The sequence below is a fragment of the Musa acuminata genome, chromosome BXJ3-10 (assembly GCF_036884655.1).
Source record: "Musa acuminata AAA Group cultivar baxijiao chromosome BXJ3-10, Cavendish_Baxijiao_AAA, whole genome shotgun sequence".
Taxonomy (NCBI): Eukaryota; Viridiplantae; Streptophyta; class Magnoliopsida; order Zingiberales; family Musaceae; genus Musa; species Musa acuminata.
Window position 1 is genome coordinate 3,437,156 of NC_088358.1, and position 27,557 is coordinate 3,464,712.

General features: G+C 34.7%; 1 protein-coding gene across 7 annotated transcripts; it reads left to right on the top strand.

The window, feature by feature from the left end:
• On the top strand, window positions 1–26,495 carry LOC103975086 (uncharacterized). 7 transcript variants are annotated; one of them, XR_010501666.1, is made up of 5 exons: window positions 6–311; window positions 418–507; window positions 2,667–2,764; window positions 16,420–16,504; window positions 26,250–26,495. XR_010501666.1 is itself a non-coding variant. In XM_065170655.1 (5 exons), exons 1-4 carry the CDS (start codon window positions 33–35, stop codon window positions 16,448–16,450), a joined length of 498 nt encoding a protein of 165 aa, XP_065026727.1. In that variant the 5' UTR covers window positions 6–32; the 3' UTR covers window positions 16,451–16,499; window positions 26,250–26,495. The 7 variants fall into 7 exon arrangements, 6 of the variants coding, with proteins under 6 accessions (XP_065026723.1, XP_065026724.1, XP_065026725.1 ...); XM_065170655.1 differs by having other exon boundaries at window positions 16,420–16,499; XM_065170651.1 differs by lacking the exon at window positions 16,420–16,504 and having other exon boundaries at window positions 1–311.
• Window positions 26,496–27,557: the final 1,062 nt, after the last annotated feature.

Below are 27,557 nucleotides of genomic sequence, written 5' to 3' on the forward strand. Positions count from 1 at the left end.
CAAAAACCCAAGAATGTGATTCCCCGTTTCCGATGGCTGCGTTGGTCTCCTCCGTCTCACCGGCGGCGCTCGCGGCCCGCCTCGCCCCCCGTCGAGCGTGGATTATGGACAGGTGGTCGATCCGTGGTCCTCTACTTGTGGCAGCCACTGCTGCCTTCTCCGCAGGTGGAGGGAGCGGCGAGGAGAAGCGGCGGCGGCTCGTGCTCTATAAGAAGCCCGGTTGTTGCCTCTGCGACGGCCTCGAGGAGAAGCTTCACGTTGCCCTCTCCCTCGCCGGAGGCCCACACTCCCTCCCTTCGGTCGACCTCCAGGTGAGTGCTCCTTTCACCCCCCTTCCTCCTGTTCCTCCTCTTCACATCTCCACGGAGTCCTTACTTCTCTCTCTCTCTCTCTCTCTCGTGATTTTTCTGCCTTTAGGTGAGGGATATCACGGGGAATCCTGAATGGGAGATGCTTTACCAGGACGAGATTCCAGTCTTGGCCAAGGTTCTTCCTGACGGAACCGAGGTGCACATCTCCTACTGATTCTCTTTATTTTATGTATGTGCATGCCTAAATTCTCTTCCGGTAATTGATTACGAAGCAATTAAGTTTATGTTTTGCGAATGAAGCGTTTACTAGCGACTTGCTTTCTTTGCCTTGTCAGTGTTTGCTAAAATGTGGCTGATGTGCAGTCTTATTGGCAATATGGGATCCTGTGCGAAATTTTCAATCCATTTAGTTGTATAGCCAGTTTTTAAAATGCAATCTATCATGTTTTGGATTAACTGTTTGAGCTTTACAGAGTATATTTGGAAATTTAGAATTGTTTCGTTAAATTTTCTTTTTCCCTTGTTTAATTATTTTTGTGCTTGTTTGTTGTAAACTTGAAGTTTGTAAGTATGGTTGAGCTTGAGTTTGCCAATTTATCTAGGTGTTGCTTAACTTGTGATCCATGCTACATCTCTAGTAAGGTTCAAATACAGCTTAGAAAGAGCATACTATTTAGCTGTTCATCATGTATTACTGACGCTTCTGGATAGTAGTACTTTACATCAGAAATTTTTTTTTGGCTAAAGAATATTTTTTTCTGGATGGTAAAAAATTAAAAAACAATTAGAAGATTCTGGGAATTTGGTGGGAACATGCAAATCCTACGAGTGAACATGTTTTACAAAGCAATATTTCTATGTCAATCTCAGTTGTGTCGTAAACACCATAACAAACCCTTTTCTTCATCAATGGACCGTTTGTTGCTTATATTTGCTTGTATAGTTGTTTGACAACATGCTTTACATTGTTTTTATGTATTTTTGCATGGTTTTCATAAGCAGAAGTAGTTTGCGAGGCTGCACAGTGATTGCTCATCAGACTAGGCAAAACTACCCCAAAATTGCCTAGTTTTCACATGCTATGGCTTGTTTTTTGCTGGCTACGGTGTAGTATAAAACATCAGCCATCTCAGACCTCTAGAATCACCTAGGTGGCACAGGGTTGGATGGGGCTTTGAGGTATCGTTTGATGCTGTCTAGATAAACATGTTTGCATGCAAAGTGTGTGGACTTGCCTCACACCTAAACACTCGGTTGAGCGTTCGTTTGTGGACTTCCGGCTATTTTTTTACCTTCTAAAGTCCTTGTTTTCCCTTCTTCTCTTTTCTCTCTTGCACATTAAGTGTTTGTTAAATTACTTATAAGGTGTCCTCTGTTGTGAGACGTTGGGACTTCACCACTTACTTTCTGAACTAATCAACTTTCTCTTTTACACTCTTCGAGACTTATGCAAGATTGCTTTTAAGCTAACCCTTACAACTAAGTGTGCCTCACAACTTAGATAATTCTAACTAAGTGTGTGATACTTAAGTTGGGCAGACATTTGTGATTGTTAGGTGCCATGATCCCGACTGGATTGACTCAAGGCTGTATGACTTCCATGTTCTGATTGAGGGTACTCTTCTTCTTATAGGGGTTATATCTTTTCTTTTATAGCCTTTATCATATCCCATGCTCATTTTTTTTTCCCACACATACACAAAAGATGACATACTTTCCACATAACATTTTAGAATAGTCTATATTTAATTCAGATTTTAAATATATCATAAATAACAAAGTTTAGCATTAAAGAAAATAAAGCCACATGGGGTACTACTAAAACTACAAAAACTAAAGTCCTCCTGTAACACCCTACTTCTACTCTCACCCATACCCCATATACATGACTAAAGTAGGATGTTATTTTCTAGTTCTTTTACCACTATCAACAAGAGTGTAGCCAATCTTAACGTAAAACATACTAATTTACTAAACAAAATGATAGAGTTTCTGTAATTATCGATAATTTCTCCCTTAACATAAATTAATTACTATAAATAATGTATTACTTTATTGTTAACTTCCATGTTCATGTAGTATGGTTAAGGAAATTATTAAAATTAATTTTTTAATCATGTGGATAAGTTAGAAATTTTATTAATCAATTAAATTATTAATTGATTTATTTCCTAATAGGTGATGTGATTTTTAAAAAATAAATGGTATATATTTCATTTTCATGTGTGAACTATAAGAAATGAATATTATATTTCTATCTTGTGTGAAAGCAAAATAAAAATAAATTTAAAATAAAAATTAAATATTTACTTACCTTTCAAGGAGATCTCATCTTCCATCTTCTCCTATATAAAGGGGGTTCCTCTTCTCTCATTTTTCACCGAGCACAATAGGAGGATTGAGGAGAGGATTTTCCGAGGAGAGGATCATGAGGAGAGGATAGTCGAGGAGAGGTAGGATCCTATATTCTTTTCTAATTAGTTTTGATTCATGTTCTGAAATCCTTAATATTAAAATTGTTATGATTTTATGATGCATAATAATGTTTTAATTTTAAAATTTTATGATTAATAAATAATGATAATTGATTTATAATGTTAGAATGATTATTTGATTTATAATGGCCTTATAAGCTTAAGTGAATTTCAAGATTGATTTAAATATCAAAACCCTTATTTTTGGATTAACATAATAGTTTTGATCAAGGTTTGCGGTTTCGAATCATTCCGCTTGTGAACCGGTACGCGGACCGTCTGCTATTGGGCGGTTCACTTAATATACCCCCGTATCGGATGATACAGGGAAGTTTTGGGCGGTAATGGTTAAAATTTCGTTCATTACCCACCTACTATCAGGTAATTCCAGACCAGTCTAGGGTGATTCCAGACTGGTTCTATAAGGATTTAAGGTTGGTTCCGTTATGTCACGGACAAACTTCTAAACAAGATGTTTGATGTAATGCTTATGTATGTCCGTGTCTTTCGGTATGTTCATGCCTTGTACAGCATGTAGAGGGGCGGCCGAAGGCTTAATAGTCCCATTTTAGTTGGGTTGGTGGCCTCTTTAGGCTTGTAAATAAAGGTTGTGTCATGTGGACACGTGCGAGAGATTTTCGGTCTGTAATGGACCATTTTACCCTTTGTTGTGCAACTGTTCAGAGCTTGTAAAGTCTGTTTGTAATTTGCATTGTCTATAAAGTGTTTTTCGGAGATGTTTGCTTGTGGATTCCGATTGAGGCGTTCTCTCTAACCCGTTCTCTCTTTTGTTGGTCCTAAGGGACAATGGGAGGCTTCGGGGAGGCTGACCTTTGCGGACGGACACGCAAGGGTGCCGCATGACTTAGGCAAAACCAGCTAAGTCCGTGACAGTTAGGTCATAATCTAATTGAGTTTGGTTTAAGTCAATTGAGCTATTCCAATTAAGGTTTTGGTTGATCGAGCACTATTGAGAGATTTATGTTTTATGTCTTTATGATTTGATGAACTATTATGGTCTCTCATAATATTTGATCATACTGATTTTTTGGATGCACGCGTGAATGAATGAATGAATGAATGTAAATGAATGATCAAGGATGTTTATATATCCCTGCTGAGGGCAGGTATGGTGATTCCCTTTGGGGATTAGTGGGCCGTCAAACGTGATGGTTAAAGGGTTTCTCTATCTACTGTTGGGAGGAACGTGTTCTCACTTGGGCGGATGAAGGATACCACTCCATCCATTGTTGGGAGTGCGATATGGGTTATCTTTATCCGGCGTTGGGAGGAATCCATCCAGTGGCGTATGCCTCTCCATCCGTTGTTGAGAGAGTGCACTATCGGGTATGATGCATGCCTTTATTATCTGATTATTATGTATGTGTTGCATGTGATCGATGTATGATTTTGTTTATTACATAAGAAATTATCATTATTTTTCTGATGCATAAGTTTTATGATGAATCAATATATTATCATTTCCTATTGAATTATTGACAATTGTATATGTTTCACGAATATGAAAGATTATTTTTATGATTTTTTAGAGGTTCCTATCAACATGTGTAGTTGTTGATATGTTCTTATCTTATATTTATTTTTAGAGTAATTTACTACTTTGTAATAGATATGAAGTTTGGGTGGAAGAAACTTGTGACCCTACTAAGAAGATGTGATCATTTTTCTAGTTAATAAAATATTTACTATTGTAAAGTCAATAATTTGAATTCAAAGATGAAGAAAAAAAAGAATAGAATGTATTATGTAAATTATGGATAATAAAATGATGATTTATCCCATTTTATAAATTTGCGATGTGATAATTTAATGTTAAATAAATTAGCTTAGGTGTTTTGTAACACCTCGATTAGTCCCACATCGAAAGTGGGCAAGATTAAGATTGACTTATAAAGGGTTTGATGAGTATACTTTTTCTACTTCAGCTTAAACATTTTGTCTAATGGTTTAGGCCAAATAAAGTTGATAGGTCAGTTAGCCCATCAGATCGGAGTCGTGACATTTGGTATCAGAGCCGACCTAGTATTTGGGCATGGTTAGGGGGCTCGAGCAAGAACTGACTACTCGTGGATGGAGTTAGAGGCCTCATCACAGCGTGGAGACACCATTAGGTTACGCCTCACATGCACCATGCTAGGGTTTGATTTGGGTTATGTTGGGCCTTAACAAGGACGTCAAGTCCTTAAGTGGGGGAGATTGTAGTACCTCGATTAGTCCTACATCGGAAGTGGGCAAGACTAAGATTGACTTATAAGGGTTTGATGAGTATACTACTTTTAATTTCAGCTTAAGTATTTTGGCTAGTGGTTTTGGCTAAATAAAGTTGATAGGCCAATTAGCTCATCAGACTCGAGTCATGACATTTCCCCTTATGCATAGTGATTTTGACACCTGTATATAATTATAACCTCTAACTAAAAGAAAAACATACCCAAACGTGTCCAAAAGCTATACACATACAAATACCCACAAGTCCTTATCCATATCTACATTAGTATTGGTTCGAACGTGCTTACTTCCCGGCCTAATCATTTTGGTGGGGCAGTAGTATCTTTACTTGTAAAATCTATAGAGTAATCACTCAGTAAGTATAAGCCTTTATAGCTTTATTTAGGTGAGTATGTATTATGTCATGTTATAATATTTTAAAATCATCAGCATAAGGCATTTAACTGCAAACGCTTTATTTTATGACTTCTTTAGTAAGCATAACTCTACAACATAATATATGCAAAAATAAAGAAATAAAATTCTATGTTGAAATAATTTAAAATGCTTATATGTATACTCCCACACCATACGTCATCATAATATATACATGCACTCCTAAACCGTACCTTATAATATATACATTCACATTTAACTCATGTTTAGCTCATGACAATCATATCATTCGAAACATGCTTTCCAAAATTCATTATAAATACGATAATTTATATGACCATTATTTTACAGTGAATTAAACTTATACTTGATTTAACTCAAAAATGAAAATGATAGTGAAGGACCATGTTTTTTACTAATCGAGTGTGCTAGAGAGTGGTACACCTATCAAATTAGGAGTATAGAATTACGAGATACATTAATTTAGAACTCTATCTCTTGAATTATTGATTTATAATAACTCATACTAATAATTCATAGTAGAATTTTGATAAAGCCCTTAATAAAAGACTTTACTCAGCTTGAAAATTTATTTAAATTCCACCATTAATTTTTCAACAATTCACTCTATAACCAACGAACTAGTTAGTATCACTCAAACCATCGCATAATTCTGTAAATAAGTTTTACTTCACTATTTTAGCTGACCAAACAATTTTGAATTATTATAAAATTTTATAGGAAACTAAGAGACATATAAAACTAAATGCTCACAAATTTTCACCTTAAAACATAATCATTTAGAGGCTAAACTACCATCCTAATTCACTACCAACACGTATTCTATTATGCTGAAACTGGGTTGGGACTATCAGAACTTATAAACTTCATATCTCGGTACACAGATGTGATATTCATTCAATTCCAAATCCCACCTAAGGATATCTTTTAAAGTATATCAAAAGGATAGAGCCTATCATGTCCCTAAAGGGGTCAATTTAGCTTGAATAGAACCCATTCTTAGAAAACAGGAGATTCTGAGTACCTCAGATTGGGACAGTAATAACTCTATGCATCAATCTTATATTAAAGTCATACCAAAGGTCTTAGAATTATAAGAGATTCATACAAAGCATATCTAAAAATCAAAGATAAATTCGAAATCTAGGTTTCTCAAAATTAGCTGAAAAGATCAACCTATAATATATAAAATTAAAACCCTAGGTATAACAAAGGAAGAATTGGGTTATTCTTACCTCAATCTTCCTTTGGGGTTTTTTTGGCCTTCATGAGAAAAACTAAAAGAATGGCTGAAGGAGAGAAAGGGTCGTGGGTTATTAGGTTGGTAAAAAGGATGAGGCCAAAACAAGGTAGAGGTGTTTAAGATTTTACTTTGAGGTCTAGGGTTCAATCCCATTAGGCCTTATTTCAGGTTTTCCTCTTCTTTTTTTTTTTCTTTTCTTCTTTTACTAATATAATTCTAATGTTGTAGTAACTTTAATTGAGTTTAATTTAGGTTGACAAAGATGATATTTTTGGTCTAAACTCATCCTTCAATCTCATTTATGTATCTCAACATTTAATATAACACTCTTTGATTTGCATCTCCATTTAATTTTTCACTACTTTATTCATGTCTAGGTAGCTTATTATCCACTATATACATAATATTTATAACTCAAACTTTCTTACATTAATCATAGTCAAACTTATTCAAGCCGTGAGATTCACTTAAGACCAATTAAAATTCAACCGTCACTTCTAGCCACTATATGCATGCTTCTTACCATAACTTAATCTCATATTCAAGTCCATTAGCACGCTTTGACTTTTTGCATGATGCTTAAAGTAAACATTAATACTTATGCATGCTCAACCAATATTTCGTAGAACATTGAGAATAAAATTTTTAGAAAGCATGTCATTTGTTATATTTGTGAAGCATAGACATCATAAATCATATCACTAAGTGAGGGTAACACACATATTATTTGTGCTTCCATTGATATGCTAGTTTAGTTCAATGTGTGTGAGACTCGGGCACTACAATCCTCCCCTTTTAATAAAAATTTTATCATTGAAAATTTTATCCAGAGATTTCTCTTGCACCTATTTTTTTCTTTCCTAAGTTGCTTCCTCCATTGCGTGATTCTTCTATAACACTTTGACTAAAGTGATATTCTTATTACGAAGTTTTTTCTCCTTTATATCAAGAATTTGTATAGCCCGTTCCTTGTATGTCAAATTTTTATCCTATTCTATTAATTATTCTTCTAGGACATGAGAAGAATCTGAAATATACTTGCTCAACATTGATACGTGGAATACATTATGCACCTTTGCTAATGCAGGAGGTAATGTTGGTCTGTAGGCCACATTACCAACTTTATCAAGAATTTCATATGGTCCTATATATCGAGGACTTAACTTGTCATTCTTTCCAAACCTCATAACTCATTTCATTGGTGTCACCTTTAAAAATACTTTTTCGCTTATTTCAAATTTTAAAGGCCTTCTCCTGTTATCGACATACATTTTGCCTACTTTGTGTTGCCTTTATTCTTTGGCAAATCTTTTCTACTGCTTCTGATGTTTCTCTTACCAAATTTAGCCCCAAATATTTTATTTCACCCATATCATCTCAATGAATAAGTGATTTACACTTTCTGCCATATAGTGCTATAAATGGTGTCATCCCAATGATTGCCTAGTAATTGTTATTATAGGCAAACTCTATCAAAGATAAATATTTGCTTCATGATCTCTTAAAGTCCATGACACAAGCTCTTAACATATCTTCTAATATCTGAATGATTCTTTCTGATTGACTTTCTGTTTTAGGATGAAAAACAGTCCTAAAAGCTTACTTTATCCCTAGTGCTTTATGAAGATTCTTCCAAAATCCTGATGTGAATCTAGAGTCTCTATCTGATACAATGGACATTGGTATACCATGGAGTCTAATTATCTTTTGGATATATAATTGAACATATTGATGCATCGAATTGTTAGTACGAATAGGTATGAAGTGGACTGTCTTGGTCAATCTATCCACAATAACCCAAATTCCATCATATCCTTTATTGGTCTTAGGTAAACCCATAACAAAATTCATGTTAACCTCTTCCCATTTCCATTAGGGTATTTGCAATGAATTTGAGGTACCTACTAACCTCTGATGTTCTATTTTGATTTATTGACATGTGAGATATTTCTCAACAAATTAGATCACATCTCTCTTCATTCTTGGCCACTAGTAGTGTTCTTTCCGATCCCTGTACATCTTGATTGTTCCAGGGTGCACTGAGTATAAAGATGAGTGTGCCTTTGTTAAAATTTCTTGCTTTATGTCAAGCTTCTCTGGTATAAATAATCTACCCTGAAATCTAATTACCTCTTCATCAATGTGAAAATTTTTTTTTCTACCTCAATATCAAACTTCAATCAGTTTAAATAAGGGTTGTTAACTTATAATTCTTTAATTTTTCTCAAAACGATTGGCTATAGTGATAATATTGCTATTCTCTCAATTAAACTGTTAAGGATCATCTCAGATTCAAACTTTTGCAATTCTATATAGGAAGGTCTTTGAACTATTGATAAAGCAACTAAATTGGCTGACTTTCTACTTAATGCATCAGCAACTACATTCGCTTTCCTAGGATGGTAATTGATTACACAATCATAATCCATTGTTAATTTCAACTATCTCCTCTGCCTCATATTCAGCTCCTTTTGAGTAAAGAAATATTTCAAACTCTTGTAATCAATGTATATTTTGCATTTTTCCTCATAAAAGATAATATTCTTTTTGTATCAGTCCATTCAAATTTAATATTCTTTTTTGTTAATTGGGTGAGAGATGATGCTATCTTGGAGAATCCTTCCACAAAAGATTTATAATAACCTGTTATCCCAAGAAAACTTCTTGCTCAATTATAGTAGTCGGCCTAGGCCAGTTACTAACTGCTTATACCTTAGTTGGATCCACTGAGATCCCTTCCTTGGAGCATTGTGCGTAAGGAATGCTATATTCTCTAGCCAAAATATGCATTTCTTAAACTTCGCATATAATTGCTTTTTCTTTAAGGTACATCAAAATGTTATCAATAAAAACTATCATGAATTTATCTATATACTCCTTGAATACTCTGTTCATTAGGTCCATAAAGACGACTCGGTGCATTTGTTAGATCAAAGGACATCACTAGAAATTCAAAGTGACCATATCTGGTCCTGAAGGCGGTCTTGGGAATGCCCTTTTTCTTAATTTTCAATTGATGATATCCTGCTCTTAAATCAATTTTGGAAAATACAGATGCACCTTACAATTAATTAAATAAGTCATCAATTCTGAGTGGGTATTTATTCTTAAGAGTCACCTTATTCAACTCCTTATAATTTATGCATAATTGCATTGACCCATTCTTTTTCTTTACAAACAGAACTATTGCACCCTATGATGAAAAGCTAGGGCGAATGAACCCTTTATTAAGGAGCTCTTGAAATTGCATCTTTAACTCCTTTAGTTCTATTGGAGCCATTCTATAAGGTGCTTTGGAAACAGATTCAGTGCCCGACATTATAACAAATTCAATCTCCCTATTTGGTGGTAGTTTAGGGAGGTTCTTTGGAAACACCTGACTCACAACAAGCATATCCTTTGACTTGACCTTTGGTTTCACCCTAGTATCAATCACATTTGTCAAATATCCTATGCATCCCTCCTTTAAGAGTCTCTTGACTTTCATTGTTGAGATAAAAGGGATTGATGTCTTTACTTCAGAATCAACAAATATAAACTCTATTGACCCTGGAGGTTGAAATACTACCCTCTTCTGATCACATGTCAATTAAAACATGATATTTAGACCAAGGTATATAGTTTCAAATAATATCGTCCATATCGGGCGGTACGCATCGGTCCGTTAGCTGACTGGTACACGGACGACTCACTAGCGGATGGAATATATATATATATATATATATATATATATATATATATATATATATATATATGTGTGTGTGTGTGTGTGTGTGTGTTAATATATATATTTTTATATATAAATATTTTTATAAAAGGTGATGTCGTGTCGTCTTGACGACGTCGTCCCGTGTGGGAGAAGGAAAAGGCGATGTCACTGAGGCGATGCGATGTCACCTTCTATAAAAAAAAATAAAATAATATATATATATATATATATATATATATATATATATATACACACACACACACACACACGAGGCGACGTCATTGAGGTCGCGTCGCCTCGGCGACATCGCCCTACGTGGGAGAAGGAAAAGGCAACGTCGCCTTTTATAAAAAATTTTATACATAAATAAATATATATATATATATATATATATATATATATATATATATATATATATATATGTGTGTGTGTGTAATTTTTTATAAATAAATAAATAAATATATATATATATACCGATCGGTATATCATACCGTACCAAACGAATGTCGAAACTTCGGTATGGTACGATATTTCAATCTTTGGTTTAGACAACGAATTCATGCCCAATATAACATCAAAGTCTTATATGTTCAACACTATCAGATCAATAACTAATTCTTTGTCAGTAATCTAAATTGGACAAGACCCCAATCCCTAACCTGAATGCATTATATCCCATGATGGAACAACTATGCAATATATCACATTTAATGCTTTGGTTGGTTTGCCTAGTTTCTCTACACAAGCTAGTGATATAAAAGAATATGTGGTACCAGAATCAATTAATACATGCAAGAATATATCGTAAATAAATATCTCATTTGAGATAACTGTGGTCTTAGCTTTTGCTTTTGTCTTGGTCATCACAAAGACTTTCCCCAACAGGGATTTAAATTCCGATTCGTACCACTCGATACTGGTCCGTCAGTAGACTAGTACACGGATTACCCGCTATCGGGCGGAACGCTTGATATAGCCCTGTTTCGGATGTTATGGGATCAGATCGTTATTGCCCAGTACAGTGTTCCAATGGTTAAATTGACCGTTAGAACCCTTTCTCACGGGTTTGTAAACCCATCTTCCCTCCTATTGCATTCTATTTCACTCTTACACTATTTTAAACTATCTCAAATTCATTTTTTCTCATATTCTCCTTTTCATTCTTACATTTGCATTTTCCTAAACTCTACAAAGCAACGTTTTGTGAATTGAATCGAGACTAATTTGGGAGGATTAAGTGGAAAAACTTTTTAATCAATAGATATGTATTCTCTTTCTTTAATTAAAGAATAATTAAGATTTTTAATATTATGATTAGTATATTTAATATTAATTTATTCGAAATTAGACACTTAATAGGTCAAATGTTTATATTTCATGCATATTAAATATTGGAAGATATTTATGATGTTAAAATAGGTTTAATTAGGTTTTATTAAAATTATTTAACGCTCTGATTAGTGATTTTAATGATGATTTAATCAAAATTTGATCGATTTTGGATTAATTTAATGTCTTTAATTCCTAATAGGGTGTTTGACATGTTTATAGTATTGAAAGAGAAGTAATTAATGAGTAATTAACTATGTTAATCATGTGATTAGTATATTTGATGATGATTTCATCCTAATTTGATGTATATTGGATCAAAATTATGTATTTAATGTTTCTTTTATATGTTTCACATATTTATGATGGTAAAATAGGTTTAATTAGGTTTTATTAAAGTTATTTAATACTGTGATTAATAATTTTAATGATGATTTAATCGAAATTTGATCGGTTTTAAGTCAATTCAATGCCTTTAATACCTATTAGGGTGTTTGACATGTTTATAGTATTGATAAAGAAGTAATTGATGGGTAATTAACTATGTTAATTATATGATTAGTGTATTTAATGATTTCATCATTATTTGATTTATATTGGATCAAACTTACGTATTTAATGGTTTTTTCATGAGTTTCATATATTTATGATGGTAAAATAGGATTAGTTAGGTTTTAATAAAATTATTTAACAGATTAGTGGTTTTTGATCGATATTAGGTTAATTCAACATGTTTAGAGCTTATTTGATTTAAATTTAGTAGGATCATTGTATCAATGGAACGGCCATATAATGATGCATGGGTTCAGACTCGAAAGATGGATGAGAACTGACATCATTGGCAATGTATTTATTGTGACTACATTGGCAAGAGTAGAGGAATAACTTGGACGAAGATGTATTTGGTCGGCAGGTATCCTGATATTGCGAAATGCAAGAAGGTTCCGATGGAGATCCGTAAATTATTTTAAAGCAAGCTATAATAAGTAAAGGAAGATACATTAAAAAGAAGACAAGAGTTGAGGAAGAATATTGTAGGGCTATGCATGAACCAATTTATGATCAATATGAGGGTTGTGATGATGAAGTCGACTCGGATCTTATAGTTGGGATTTGTGCATCATTGGAGCATCAGTATATGGTTGATGAAGCAACGAGGCATCGATGACTTGACTCATAATTGGAGCATGGCGGTGGCAGTAGAATCCAGAGGTCGGCCAGCATGAGGCAGCCAACTGCTCCTCAGTTAGGTCGAACTAGTAGCACGAGGCATGGTGGATTCCGTGGATTTATGAGAGGTCTTAGCAGGAGGTTTGCACCAGATATTGTTGATATTTATCCACAAGCCTATCCCCTACAAATAACGAAACATACATGAATTGACGATATATATACAAAAGAAAAGAAGCGGGATATTAGGAAGACAATTTCAAAATGGTTCAACTTTCATAGGATTTCAGCTAACACAACCCAAAGTCCATATTATCAGAGTATAGTCTCTTTTATTCAAAAGTCTAGCACAAGGATCCAACCTCCAACACCGAGTGAGATTCACAGCGTGTATTTAGATGAGGAGGTGGTAGAATTGAAGGATTGGATCAAATCCTTCAAGAGGCAATAGGATGAATATGGGGTGACACTGATGTGTGACAGTTGGACAGGGCCAACAAGAATGAGTATCATCAACTTTCTTATTTATTGTAATAGAAGGGTGGTGTTTCATAAGTCAGTTAATGCTTCTAACAAGATCCAAGATGCAGACTATATTGAGAGCTTGATGGACACCGTAGTAGAGGAGATCGAAACACAGTATATTGTCCAAATAGTAATCGACAATAGAGCAAATTTCAAGAAGGTCAACTTACAATTGATGGAAAAAAGAAAAATATTGTTTTGGACTCCATGTGCAGCTCATTGCATAGATCTAATGCTGAAGGATATTGGTGAGTTAGACGTAGTCAAGAAGTGCGTAGCTCGAGCACAGTCAATTACAAAGTTTATATATAATTATCATTAGGTCCGCTCTTTAATGCAAAAGTATGCAAACAATGAGATATTCCAACCTGGAGTTACTCGGTTTGCTATCAATTTCATTGCATTAAAGTCATTACAGCAAAAGAGGTATGACTTGAAGACAACGGTCACCTCACAGGAGTGGTCTGATTCTAGATATTCGAAATTGAGCGATGGAAAGAAGATAAAAAAGTCTATTCTTTCCTCTAGATTTTGAGAGACTGCAGCTGAAATCATAAAAGGCGTGGAACTACTTTATATTGTTCTCCATAAGGTTGATATAGACAAGCGTCCACAGATGTCGTATCTTAAATATATGTTGATTTTAGTAAGAGAGGAGGTCAGGAAAGCATTCAAAGATGATTTTAAGGCCAACCGATACATATGAATCATTGATCGTCTGATTGAAGTTCATATGGATCAAGATATCCATAATGCAAGTAAATTCATATTCAGAATAATTTAATTTATTATTTTTTATATAATAAAAAAATCATACTAACAAAATTATGTCTTGCAACGTATTATCTAAACCTAGCAATTCAATATCAATATACTCTTGGAACGCAAAATGATTTACTAATGACATTAAGAAATGTTATATGCCGACTCTTGCCAAACACTGTTGATGCAGCCGATGCTCTTATGGAGGGTCAATTATTTAGAGAAATAGTTGGTTCATTCTCCGACGTTGTAGCTGAATCATGTCGTTATACTATGGATCATGGTGAGGAAAAGTTACATATATTGATTATCAATTATATTTGATGTTAATTATTTGTTATGCAAATAAAGTCTTATTTATATTTCTTTGCAATCGAGTGGTCGTTACAATTTGGAGGGGATGCACCACATTTAAGGTTGTCGTTCGTGTACTTTAACAAACGACATCTAGTGGTTGCGAACATAATTGATCAACATTCGCATTGATTCACACGAAGGTTCGCAATAGACTCTCATATAGACGGTTATAGAAACTGGTATATGTCCATTATAATATGCGGCTAAGGTTGCGGTGTGTTGAGTTGGATAAAGAGCTAGAGGAACCAGAGATTGATCCCATCGACCTCCAATTCTACAACGAAGATTTAGAGTCGATTTTAGAATGGGTCGAAGCGATGGAGAGCCAAGAGGATCCTCTACTTTATGAGGTGGGAGATCCTCAATGTCCTTCGCGTTTTATCACCGAGATAATAGAAGAAGAGGAAGCATAACACCAATAGGTAGAAAATCCCCCTCGGTCATAATGTGGCGAAAGGAGTCAAACAACATCGAGTCAGACTACCCGAGGAACTATAGACACCTAACTATCATAGTCGTTCAGCTATCGTGCAAAGGCCAAGGCAAAGGGGAAAATAGTAGCATCAGCTGTATCGTTGGAAAGAATCGAGTCGGGCGATGAGACACCTTTACAATTGCATTCAACAACTTGCTCGGTCCAGAGACATGACAGCAACACAGACAGCAGTGCCTCGAAGGATGATGGCGGCGATGTCAGGCAGTCGTTGGTCTCGTCTACGTAACTTGCGGTTGATGCATGGACTGAGGAGCAATATTTTATACGTGCCACCCAAGATTCTGATCATGGAACTCGACAAGGTACTGGTCAAGTTTATGCATGGAAAGGGAAGGCAGTGGATGAATTTGAGCAGATGCGATAGAGCCTACACGATGTAGAAACAGAACGAAGCTCATTGTATTCATAGCCGTCGTATTATGGAGAATCTTACGGTCAATAGCAATACGGTAATAGTTGGTCATATTTATCCGAGCAACAGTATGATACGGAGCAGCAGATCAGTAGCGAAAGTAGAAGCTCTAACATTCACCAATACATGCCTCAGGAGCCGTTTCGGATACATGTGATTCATGACAATTAACCTATGATCATCATCAAATTGATGCACCAATGACATATGATGTATCAATAAACTATGTCATGGGATCAATTTTAGGATTGGGTCTAACAAACATATCATATCAATATGTAGATATATAGGATCGAGGACCATGATCCACCACTCGTGGAGATTCGTCGTTCGTTTTGGTGGTAGAATCAACAATCAGGTATATCAACAAAATAATCTTAAAATTCATTTGAATCTTAAAATTTATCTTGTAACAAAATAATCTAACAATTCAAACAATTTTTCTGTAGATATTTTAATATTTATAAAAGGACGATCTATAATGGATCGAAATTACGAACCTTGCATAAAGCTATTTATCAAAGCACGTAAAAGATATGTGATACTATTCTTGCCTAATTTACATTGGTTTTGCTAAATCTATACTAAATGTATATTTATTCTAACTTAAAAACTCTAAATGAATTGTTGCCAGCATAGTATTCATTCCTAGAATGCGCTAGCACAAGAAGTTACATTACCAACCAGAGTAAAGGTCGCCAACACCGGAACTGAACCTTGATACTATTTCTTTACCTGCTTCCTTACCCGCGTCAGATCTTTAAACTGTTGATTCATTCTCATCGTCAACACCAAAGCGTGGTTAACTCATCAAATGTGGTTTAACAAAGAATGAATGGAATCTCTTGCGTAGTGCCGGTGCTCGAAAGATGTTACCTCACTTTTTACTTGACATCTTGTGCCAGTTTCGTTAGCGCAACTCATTCATTGAAATGGAATTAACAAAGAAAAGAAATATATCCTAATTTTTTTCCCTATTCTTCAGGTGTTTTTGGAGGATTTTACACCTAAATTAGGTGTACAGCTCGGTATGTCGTACCATATGGAGCAAATCTCGATACACCGGTACGGTACGAAATTTCAATCCTTGCTGCTCGGTACTCTTTTCTATTATGATAAGATTGTTGTGCAGTTCTTTGCTAAATTTTGGGCTTTCTACATCGAAAACATAGCCCTTTTCTTTTAAGGCATTCCCCTATATGATGCGCCCCACATTTAAGGCAAGTGGGTCTTTGTGCCTGAGCTAGTTGAGAAGACTGGAATGTTTGACCCATTTTTCCTTGCGTAGAGCATTTGGGTTGCCCCTTTTGTTGTCCTTGACCTAGGTGCCATTTTTTTTATTGCTCAAAATATATTATGGGGGCTTGTTGTCAAAATAATATTCTTCCTTGGTATATCATGGCTGCGACGCATATATTAGGCTTGAAAAATTCTTTGCTCAATCTTCTCTACTTCCAAGGCCTTTTCCGTTACTAAGGAATAGGGAATGTCTTGGACATTCATTGTCATCTTCATATCCCAATAAATTTCTACTCTAAGTCCTTGTAGAAATTGATCCACCTTCAAGGCATTAGTGTTACTCATGTGGAGTGCAAATCAGGATATTAGCGTTACTAGCTTGTCCTCTAGTTCTCATGATATCTTCTTGATTAATCTCAAGTTGTTTACACCCTAGTTGCCAAACATAAGAGGATCATATATTAATAAGAAAATCAATATAATTTAATTATTAAAACTTATAATATAATTAAGTAGTGCGCTCTATGCTTTTGTAGATACAGATAGTCTACAGGACTCATGACTTGGGCTCTGATACCACAACTTGTAACACCCTACTTTTAGTCCTACCCAAATCCTGCATGCATGACGAAAGTAGGAAGTCAGTTTTCAATTCTTTTAATGTTTTTATAGGAGTGTAAGCAATCTTAAAAGTAAAACATGTTAATTTACTACACAAAATGATAGAGTTACCCCTATCCATAGTGATTTTGACATATGTACATAATTATAACCTTTAACCAAAGGAAAAACACACCCACACGATATGTTCAAAAGTTATACATATACAAATGCCCACAGCTTGCCTTTGGCTCACTGGACCTGCACCGGGCCTTGAGTCGCATGCTTCGTGCCTGAAACAAACGATGCCGAGCCAAGCTATAGGTTAGAATTTGAGTTGAACCAAAATCACACCTAGGTCCAAGCTGATTATGGCTCGGTTATCTTGATTCGACTCGAGTTTGACTCGGTTTAGACTCGAATTCAAATTGATTCTTTTTTATATACTTTTATAATTCTATAATATCACTTTTAATTGTGCAAAAATCACATAATAAACATATAGGATTCTAAGCATACAAACTAAATTAATTAAAATAGAAATTTAATTAATAAGATTCTAAAACTATTTTGATAAATAAAAAATATCCATAAATTAGTATTTCTAAATAAATTCAACAATTCATGAATAATTTTGATATATAAATAATTTTCATGTCATAGTTTCATTTAAATCTATGTTTTAAACAATTAATAGATCATAAGTTTTATATTTTTCAATCTAAAAATAATAGGGCGATTGCCCTGAACAAGCCCTTAATGTTATGTTTTACTTGTAAAGATAATGTCTTTAAATCTTTAATGTAAAGATAATAGCAAGGATTGAAATATCGTACCATATCGAAGTTTCGATATTCGCTTGATATGGTACGGTACTATATACCGAGCAATATACTGTTCGATATAAATAAATAAATAAATAAATATATATATATATATATATATATATAAGTAAAAAAATATTATATATATTTATATATATATAAAAAGAATTTTTTGATGCCGAGGCGACGCGACGTCGCCTTTTCCCGCTTAGGGAGAATGCGACGTCGCATATTTATATAATATATATATTATAATATATATTATATATAATATATATATTATAATATATATTATATATAATATATATATTATATATATAATACCGCTTGGTAGTGGTGGGCGGTCCGTGTACCGATCTACTGACAGACCGGTACGTACTACCCGGTATAGGCGGTATTATTCGAAATTGTAATCCTTGGATAATAACCATTAATTCGAAATTATATGTGAGATATTTTTTTTATTTGTTTTTAATTGTTTATATGTATAAGTTACTACTCTTATATTTTGCATTAACACACATCCAAGTCCATGAATAGAAGCATTATTAAATACCACAAATCCTTCTCTTGTGGGAATCAGGGAATCATTCAACCAATAATTCATGTCCTATTGTAATAATGCATCATCTAAATATCCGGTTAGCTAGTAAAGAATCTCTAGCCAGTGTGGCCATGACTATAGCATTAGTCATAGGTTATGAGTCTCTTTTTAACTTATCTGCAAAATATGGAGGTATGAAAGAGTACAAAGAACTCAGTTTAATCAAGACACTAGCATATATGCTGTAGAGAGTAAGCGTACCTTAAAGTTATCGTCTTAGAAGCTTGTGCATCCCAATGGGTAAGTCCAAAGACTCAAGCTTGTTCTTCCCTTTGTCCAGGCTAAGTTGGTGCTGCTCCTTACTGTTGGGCTCAGGGGTGCTGGTTCCTAAGGGAACAATCTTTGGAAAGCATGCATGTTGTCCAATGGTGCAGTTTATGGACACATGATCTGTCCTGCCACAAAAGTAACACCTCTTGATCAGATGATGCCCTTTGTTGTTGATTAGGTATTCATTGTTAACTTCTCCACAGCCATTGCCTTGTTGACGATTGCGATATAGGTGCAAAGCTCCATGAGCACAATATGGTCTTGGACAGATGGGGGTAGGCCAGCCTCAAAATGTCGGGCCTTCTACTCATTGTTGAAGATCATGTGTGGAGAAAATCAGGCCAGCTCAATGAAGGAAACTTTGTCCTCAGCTATTGTTCGATTCCCTTGATGAACATTAAGAACTCTCTTTTCTTTTGACGATGAAACCTTTCCATAGTACTAATCATAAGATGCCTGCTTGAACCTTTCTCAAATAATCTAATTGCCGCCATCAATAAGATTCTCCTTTAGGTAGTCCACCAAGCATCGACCCTACCCACTAGAATGAAGGTAGCAAAGGAGACTTGCTCCTCAAAGGTTCAATGGTTCCATCAATCCTACAATATGTCACAAAAATTCATTAGTCAAGTCAGTCCTTGAATCCTAAAACTCAGAGGTCTTTAACTATGCTATGATATCATAAAAAGATATCACATCTCGTGCTAAAAATATTTTATTTTTCACACATGTACAGAATATGATATACTTTCCATATATAACATTTCGAACAATATATAAACAAACTAATTTTATTTAATTTAAATTTTAAATGTATCATAAATAAGGTGTAACATTAAAGAAAATGTAACCCTACTGGCTCATACCGAAACTGTAAAAACTAAAATCCTCCACATAATTACTTAAGGCTACACAATGACCCTCTCTATGTCAAAGTCAGTATTAAAATCTGAAAGTTGCTCTGAAAAAAAGAAGAAAACAACAACAAATCAACAAAGCTGAGTAGGAACTTCTTAAATGTCCTCTCAAAACATGTAACAAAATCAATAAAATATCATGAACAGATATCAATATGTCATAAATAATATCAAAATATCAAATCATAATTCAGTAACTAGTTTTAATAATATGATCAATTTTAGGTCTCATGAACATATGGCATAAGTCAAATACCTGATCATGCACTATCCTAGTAGTTGATGGAGAGGTCTTGCCTCATAAATTGAGCTCTATGTTCTCCCATCCGCTTATGGAGAGAACCCATATCACTCTCTTAGCCATTGATGGAATGATGTCTCTTGTCAAGCTACCATACCTAACAACCTACTAGATCCTTGAAGAGAATTGCCCTACCAGTATATTAGTCTTCTTGTCCATGGCAAGGTCAATAATTGCCCTCACATCATTTTGGGCACACATAACACCTCGTGACATATAAGTCTCAGGGTATAGTGCTACCATGTAACCTCATAAAAATTATTAATAACCATTCAAGATTAATAATATAAGGAGTCATATCCTAATTAACCATTAATTGACCTGAACCATAGTTGAATGAGTCAAATTGACTCGAATTGGACTCGATTCAATTAAAACGTAATTAAACCAACCTGAAGTCCCTCATAAAATTAGTCTGCAATCACTAGTCTAATTTGGACTTAGTTCCAATTTGGGTCAAATAGGCTTGAATCGTTTAAAATCAATCTAAAATCACCTTGAATAGGTCTGAACCGATCAAACCGATCAAATTAGGATTCAACTAGGCTCAACACAGTACTGGGATGACTCTGGCCTAGACTAGTCGATCTAGGGTTGCGGCCAAATTTAGTCACGTGCCTACACATGATTGTCTTGGCAATAGGCTGGGCTATTGGTTGGGCCTTACGTTGAGTCGCATAGGACTAGGCTGCCTGCGTCAACCCACCAAGCCACATCGATCTTTGTGCTACCCTATTTGGCTTGCTAGATTGCGTCAGGCCTTGAGTTGTAGGCTTCGAGCTTGAGCCTTCAATATAAATGTGTATTGCTAGGAACCATAGGGTATCGACATGATATGATTATGTTATCGGTGAATGAGTTGATACATTCTTAGAATAATAGACCCTCTATTATGGCATCGGTTGTCTTGTCGTTTTTTGATAGGAGCTGATAAATAACATTAGTTATACTGAATATCAGGATATAGGTAATATGCTACAAGATATGATTTGTATTGGTCAATTTAATATGTTACAAATATTATTCAAATTCTAAATAAAATCAAATTTTAATACACTTGCATTATGAATATCTTTCCCTATGTAGGCTGTACACTTACGATTGATGATTTGTATATACTTTTTTAACCTCACTTTTTCTTGGATGGAGGAATAACTCAGGGTGGAGGAATAACTTGTTAAATGCTTTTTTAATCTCCTCGATCGAAATTAACATAAATGTTAGGTAGCCCATATGTGGCCACTTCTCAAAATCGACTTTGTGGAGGACGACTTTAAGTTGCTCAATCGTTGTTATAATCCGAAAGACTGAATCCCAAATCTGGTCAGCATTGGTCCATTCTTGAGATATAAACATTGTAATTACTCCATGTGTCTTCTGTTGAATGGACTTCAAATCTATCAAATAGTTGCAAATTAAGTGATGTTGGGTCGGAGGATCTCTCTCTATTTGTGTAATACATCAAGGAATGTACCCATTGATGGTTGTAGATAAACTTCATGATCGATTGCAAGGTCTTTAATTTCGAATGATATCGCTCGTACTGGGCGGTATGTACCGGTCTGCCATCGGTACACGAACCGTTCACTACCGGGCGGTATATATATATATATATATATATATATATATATATATATATATATATATATATATATATATATATATAAAGGCGACGTTGCCCTACCTGGGGAGAAGAGAGGTGACGTCGCAGATTTTTTTTTAATTATATATATATGTAAATACATGTATATATATATGTATATATATTTTTATATATATGTATATATATATATGTATATGTATATATGTATATGTATATGTATATGTATATGTATATGTATATGTATAAAGGCGACGTCGTCCCGCGTGGGGAGAAGAGAGGCGACATTGCAGATTTTATTTTTTTACTTATATATATATATATATATATATATATATATATATATATACCGAGCGATATATCAAAATTGAAGACCTTGATACAGTACGATATTTCAAAACTCTGGTACAGTACGATATTTCAATCCTTGATCGATTGTGCCTTTGCCACTATCTTCTAACTAATGTAGTTCACCAATATTCTTTATTATGCACATAGAGTAAAAGAAAAACTCTTCATCAATTGCAAATCAGTCTTCTTGAAATTCGCTCTATTATTAGAATAATCTATATAATATACTGTAAGTCAATATCTTCTATGACTCTTTTATTGCAAGACTATCTTTCAATAACTTATCTTGAAATACCACCCTTTTATTGCAATAAACTATGATGATGCTCTCATTCGGGATGGGTTGAGTTCAAGTATCATACATTAATGTCAACCATGTAGGTCTCATTGCTTCTTGAAGGATGTTATCTAGTCTTTTGGTTCTATCACCTCCTTATCTAAATACATGCCATGTATCTTCTCAGGCTTAGGAGGTTGGATGCTCATTCTGGTAATATGGACCTTGTGCTATATGCATTAGAATCCTATAGAAGTTAAACCACTTGATAATGACCATGCTAATATCCCATTTTTTTCCCTTTGTAGACACCATTAATCTTTGCCTGTTTTGTTGGCTATGGTGGATAGGACTATGGATCAATGTCAATGACTTCAGGTGATGCCCTCCAACCAAAGGCCTCTCATGGAGCCACGTAAGTGGCCCTACCGTATGCTAGTTATCCTCAACTGAGGGGCAATTAGTTGCCTCATGTTGTGCCACTATCATGTTCCCATTGAGCCCCTTGATCAATGTCCAATGAAGCACGATATAAGCTGTAATGTTTGTGTTGCTATCATCATCATGACTACGTAGCATGCCCATATTGTTCTTATGGTTCTAGTCTGTATTAGCCTTCTTTTTAATCCAAGTTGATTGAAATTTTCTTTTGATCAATAGTGGAACCTTGGTGTATTTTGTACATTTTATGACATCGGGATTCTTGCTTGCAAAATTTTGCTTCAACCTAACCGATGTAATCCCTACATAGCATGCCACTGATGGTGGATCTCCAAACGATGAGGACTTATCACCTTATTGTTGTTTTGGGGCCATTTTCCTACAAAAAATTATTAATATAATAAGTTGTGGTTAAGCCTAAATTATGGGTAATGACCAAGGTTTTCAATTCGAATAATACTGCTCGGTACGGGCGGTATGTACTGGTCTGATAGCATACTAGTACGCGGACCGCCTGCTATCGAGCGAAACGCTCAATATTGCCTTGTATTGGACGATACGGGGGTATATCGGACAGTAACGATCAAAATTTCGACCGTTACCACCCGACACAGCTCGGTAACAATCGATTTCGACCGTTACCGATCTGTAACAGTGCTCCAATATTGGAGCCCTTTCTCATGGGTTTTTAAACTCATCTTCTCTCATATTTCACTCTATTTCACTCTCACTCTCTTAAACTACCTCAAACTCATATTTTCTCATATTTACACTCTCCCAAACTCTACAAAGCAACGATTTGTGAATTGACAATTCAATAATTTTTCTGTATATATTTCAATATTTACAGAAGAGCAATCCGTAACGGATTAAAATACAAACCTTGGACAAGGCTATTCCTCAAAGTCCGAAAAAGATTTGTGATACTATTCTTACTTAATTTACATTGATTTTGCTAAACTTATACTATTACTATATTTATTTCTAACTTAAAAATCCTATCATAACTTTTTTTTTTATTTTCAGGTATTTTCGGAGGATTTTATGCCTAAATTAAGTGTACTGCTCGGTACGCCCTGACGTACCGCTCGGTATGCCCTGACATACTGCTCAGTACACAGTACTGTACCGTACCGAGCGAAGCTCAAAACTCTGGTACAGTACGAAATTTCAATGATAATGACCCTAAGTAGATCCAAAAGTAAGAAAATAAGATTAATTGGTCGTACTTAGACTTTAATCATATTAAATACATGAAGAAACCCTTAACCAATCAATTCATAAACTGCGATTATACCTAAATTATAGATAATGACCATAACTGTGGTCTAAAAGTAAAAATTGATACTGGTTAGATCTAATTAGACTTTAATCATATTAAATACATGGAAAGATCCTTAATCAACCTATCTATTTATATTCAAACAACTAATAAGATGCTGTGATTAAGACTAAATTATGGTTAATGACCCCTAAGTTGTGTCTAAAAGTTTGAAAATTAATATTAATCACCTCTGGTTACACTTTAATCATATAAAATACAAGTAATGATCCTTAATCAACAATTAAATTTATAATAAAACAATTAGCAAGAAGCTGTGATTAATCCTAAATTATGGTTAATGCTGTGATTAATCCTAAATTATGGTTAATGACCCATAATTGGGTCTAAAGATATGAAGAATAACACTAATTGCCTCTAATTATGCTTTAATCATATTAAATACAAGAAAGGAACTTTAATCAACAACTAGATTTATAATGAAACAACTCATTACAAGTTGTGATTAGGCCTAATTATCCCTAATTTGGGCTAAAAGTAAGCTAATGGTCATAATTGGTGCCTAAACGTAAGAGAAACACACTAATTCACTTAACAAGTTGTGATTAGACCTAATTATCTCCAATTCGAGCATAAAAGTAAGACAATGGACTTAATTGAGCCTAAAATTAAGAGAGGCACACTAATCACACTTAACATGCTATGATTAGGTATAGTTATCCCTAATAAAAGTAAGCTAATGGTCCTTATTGTGCCTAAACTTTAAAGAAAGATACTAATCACCATTAACTAGTTGTGATTGGACCAAATTAACATTAATTTGGACCTAAAAGCATGATAATGAACCTATTGTCTAATCATAAGAGAAATGCATCAGTCAGTAATTCATAATTATGAAATAATAAGCATTCAATTATGTCAAAAAATAACTAAAAGATGGAAAGAACATAAATACCTATAATATAAGAGAATTTCCATCCAATCCTGCATTTAAAGCCCTCTGATTGAATCTTTTGATGAGCTCTAATCACCGAATTAGGATCTTTAATTGAGAAAGGAAGTGAGAGTGAGAAAGAGAGTGAGGGTGAGTGAAAGAGGGGGAGAGAGGGGCTTTAAAAGGGGTGAACCAAGTCAATTTAATCGTGGGAACCCCTGATTTGATTGGATTGAAGCGTACCATCGAAATTTGATTGTCATTGGCCGATCCAAGTTGGCCCCCCTTGCTCGTTTGAAATGGAGTGATTCACATATTGGTCATTGAGCGAACTGGTTAGTCTCGCCTCTGCCCATTTTGTATTGTTTTGGACAGTATGGTAGCCCTTGCTTTTACATGCCAAACAACATTGAGTGAGAATATTTACTTTAAAAGAAATAATAATAAACATAAAAAGAGGATAGATTAGGAAATAGCAAAAATAAGAACCAAAACTCACATCATTAAGCAATTTACGACATGAAGACATTTCTCCTTTATTTATATAATCTTTATTTTGAATGTTAAGTAGGCTCATTATAGTTTTATATAAACATCATCATATCACTTGAGTACTTGAATTATGGTGAGTTGACCACATCAGTTGGCAAATTTGGTTTTCAAACTTCTGGAAAGACAAAACATGCTTGCATCGACAGTCATAATGCCTCCTGGTTGTGCTTAGAGAACTCTTGAGTTGTTGTATTTGTCCTTTAGAGATCAAGATCTCATGTAATACTTTCAAGTGGCACATGAAAGCTATGGCAAGCTAGATCTTTATGTCTATGAAAAGGTTGAAGTCAAAATCTTTAAAGTTATGCAGGATATTTCAATATTTAGGGGATAAATGCATAGTTTCAGATTTTTGAAGGGACACTTCCCTGACCGAAACCATCATAAGGTGTCACCAGTTCGGTCAATTCAACTATTGTCCATACCAGGCATCTAACTCTTGTATGGTAACCATAGACCATTCATACTTCATAATAAAACTGACATTAATTCACATCATTACCATTGATCTTTTTGCCGTAGTCCTTTATGCAGGTGCTGCTATTAGAACCAAGCATTGCAGCACCGAAACTTGATCCAAGGACTTCTTAGCAAATCATCTTTTGAACTTTTTACTCTTGCAGGAAACACTTCCGCGGTTATCCCCTCGTCTCACGGTGGAGCTTATTCAGAAAAAAATCGCCGCTGCATTTGAAAACTGAGAAATTTTCTCTGTTCCTTGGAGGTTGTGACCCGTATACAAGAATGCACAAAGGGTGTCCAATTTGTTTGTCCTTGAATAATGCTTCTCAATTGCTGCTGTTATGTTGCTGTTATGTTTATCTACTTTTGGATTTTGCGTAATTGGTAGGCTGTCAATGTTCATCTTTTGTTTGTTTGTTTGTTTTTTTTTTTTTTTGCTGTATAGCGCATGAAATTTTCTCATTTTATTTCTTATTTACAGACCAAAGATAATAATACTTCCGAAACAGCTTGGTAGATCTATTTTCTTCAGGATTAACTAACCACGTGCATGTAACCAGAAAAAGATATATATATGTATGGTACGTTACATTTACAAAATAGTAATACTATATGCACTTTGTCAGTGGTGGTTAGGCATAGATGCAGAAGGTTTAATACTACAGTGTATAATGTTTGTAAAGGTCTAATATAGATGCAGAAGCAACAGGCCATAGCTAGAGGAAACCAACTCAATACTCTCAGATCTCTGTGCTGAAAGGTGCCAACTATAGATACGTAGCAGAACACAAGCAAGCAGTTTCCAGTGTTAATATGTAAATGCATTAATATGTGAGAAGTGTTCTTATGATACTTCCAAATATCACTCCGCAAAACCTGTGACAATGTTGATTATAGCGAGCAAATGGATCAATCTGACATGCATTAGGTGTATCACATTATACACATTTCCATAGCTCAGGAGCAAAGACAAAATGGGGGTATTCTAGTAAAAAACAGCTCATTGTAACTTCAACAAGTGCTCCAGCCCTGATTAAAGGGAAAAAGAGACTAGCCACCTTTCCAGTTACAACATGGTAATAATATGGTTTCTCTTACATACATTCTTGTTAAGATAACTCATTTCCCCCACCCTTCCAATGTCCTTGCATATGGCAGGGAACCATTCACTTCAACCCACAAACTAGATTAGCAACAAAATTGTTTCCGATGGAAGCTGCCACAAGCGTTCTCCATCCAAACTCAGGCATTGCCGATGCTTCCAAATACGAGCAGTCAAACTCAAGCTGCTTGAACCACTGATATATTCGTACTAGAAAGCATCAACGTAGCCTTCGTACAAGTGTTTTTATGTGATCTTTATCGTGTTTTAGAAGTATGATAAAAAAATATAAATACTTCACTTCATAAAAATATTATAACTAAATATTTTTATCATTTTTTAATAATTGATGCAAATGATGTCATAG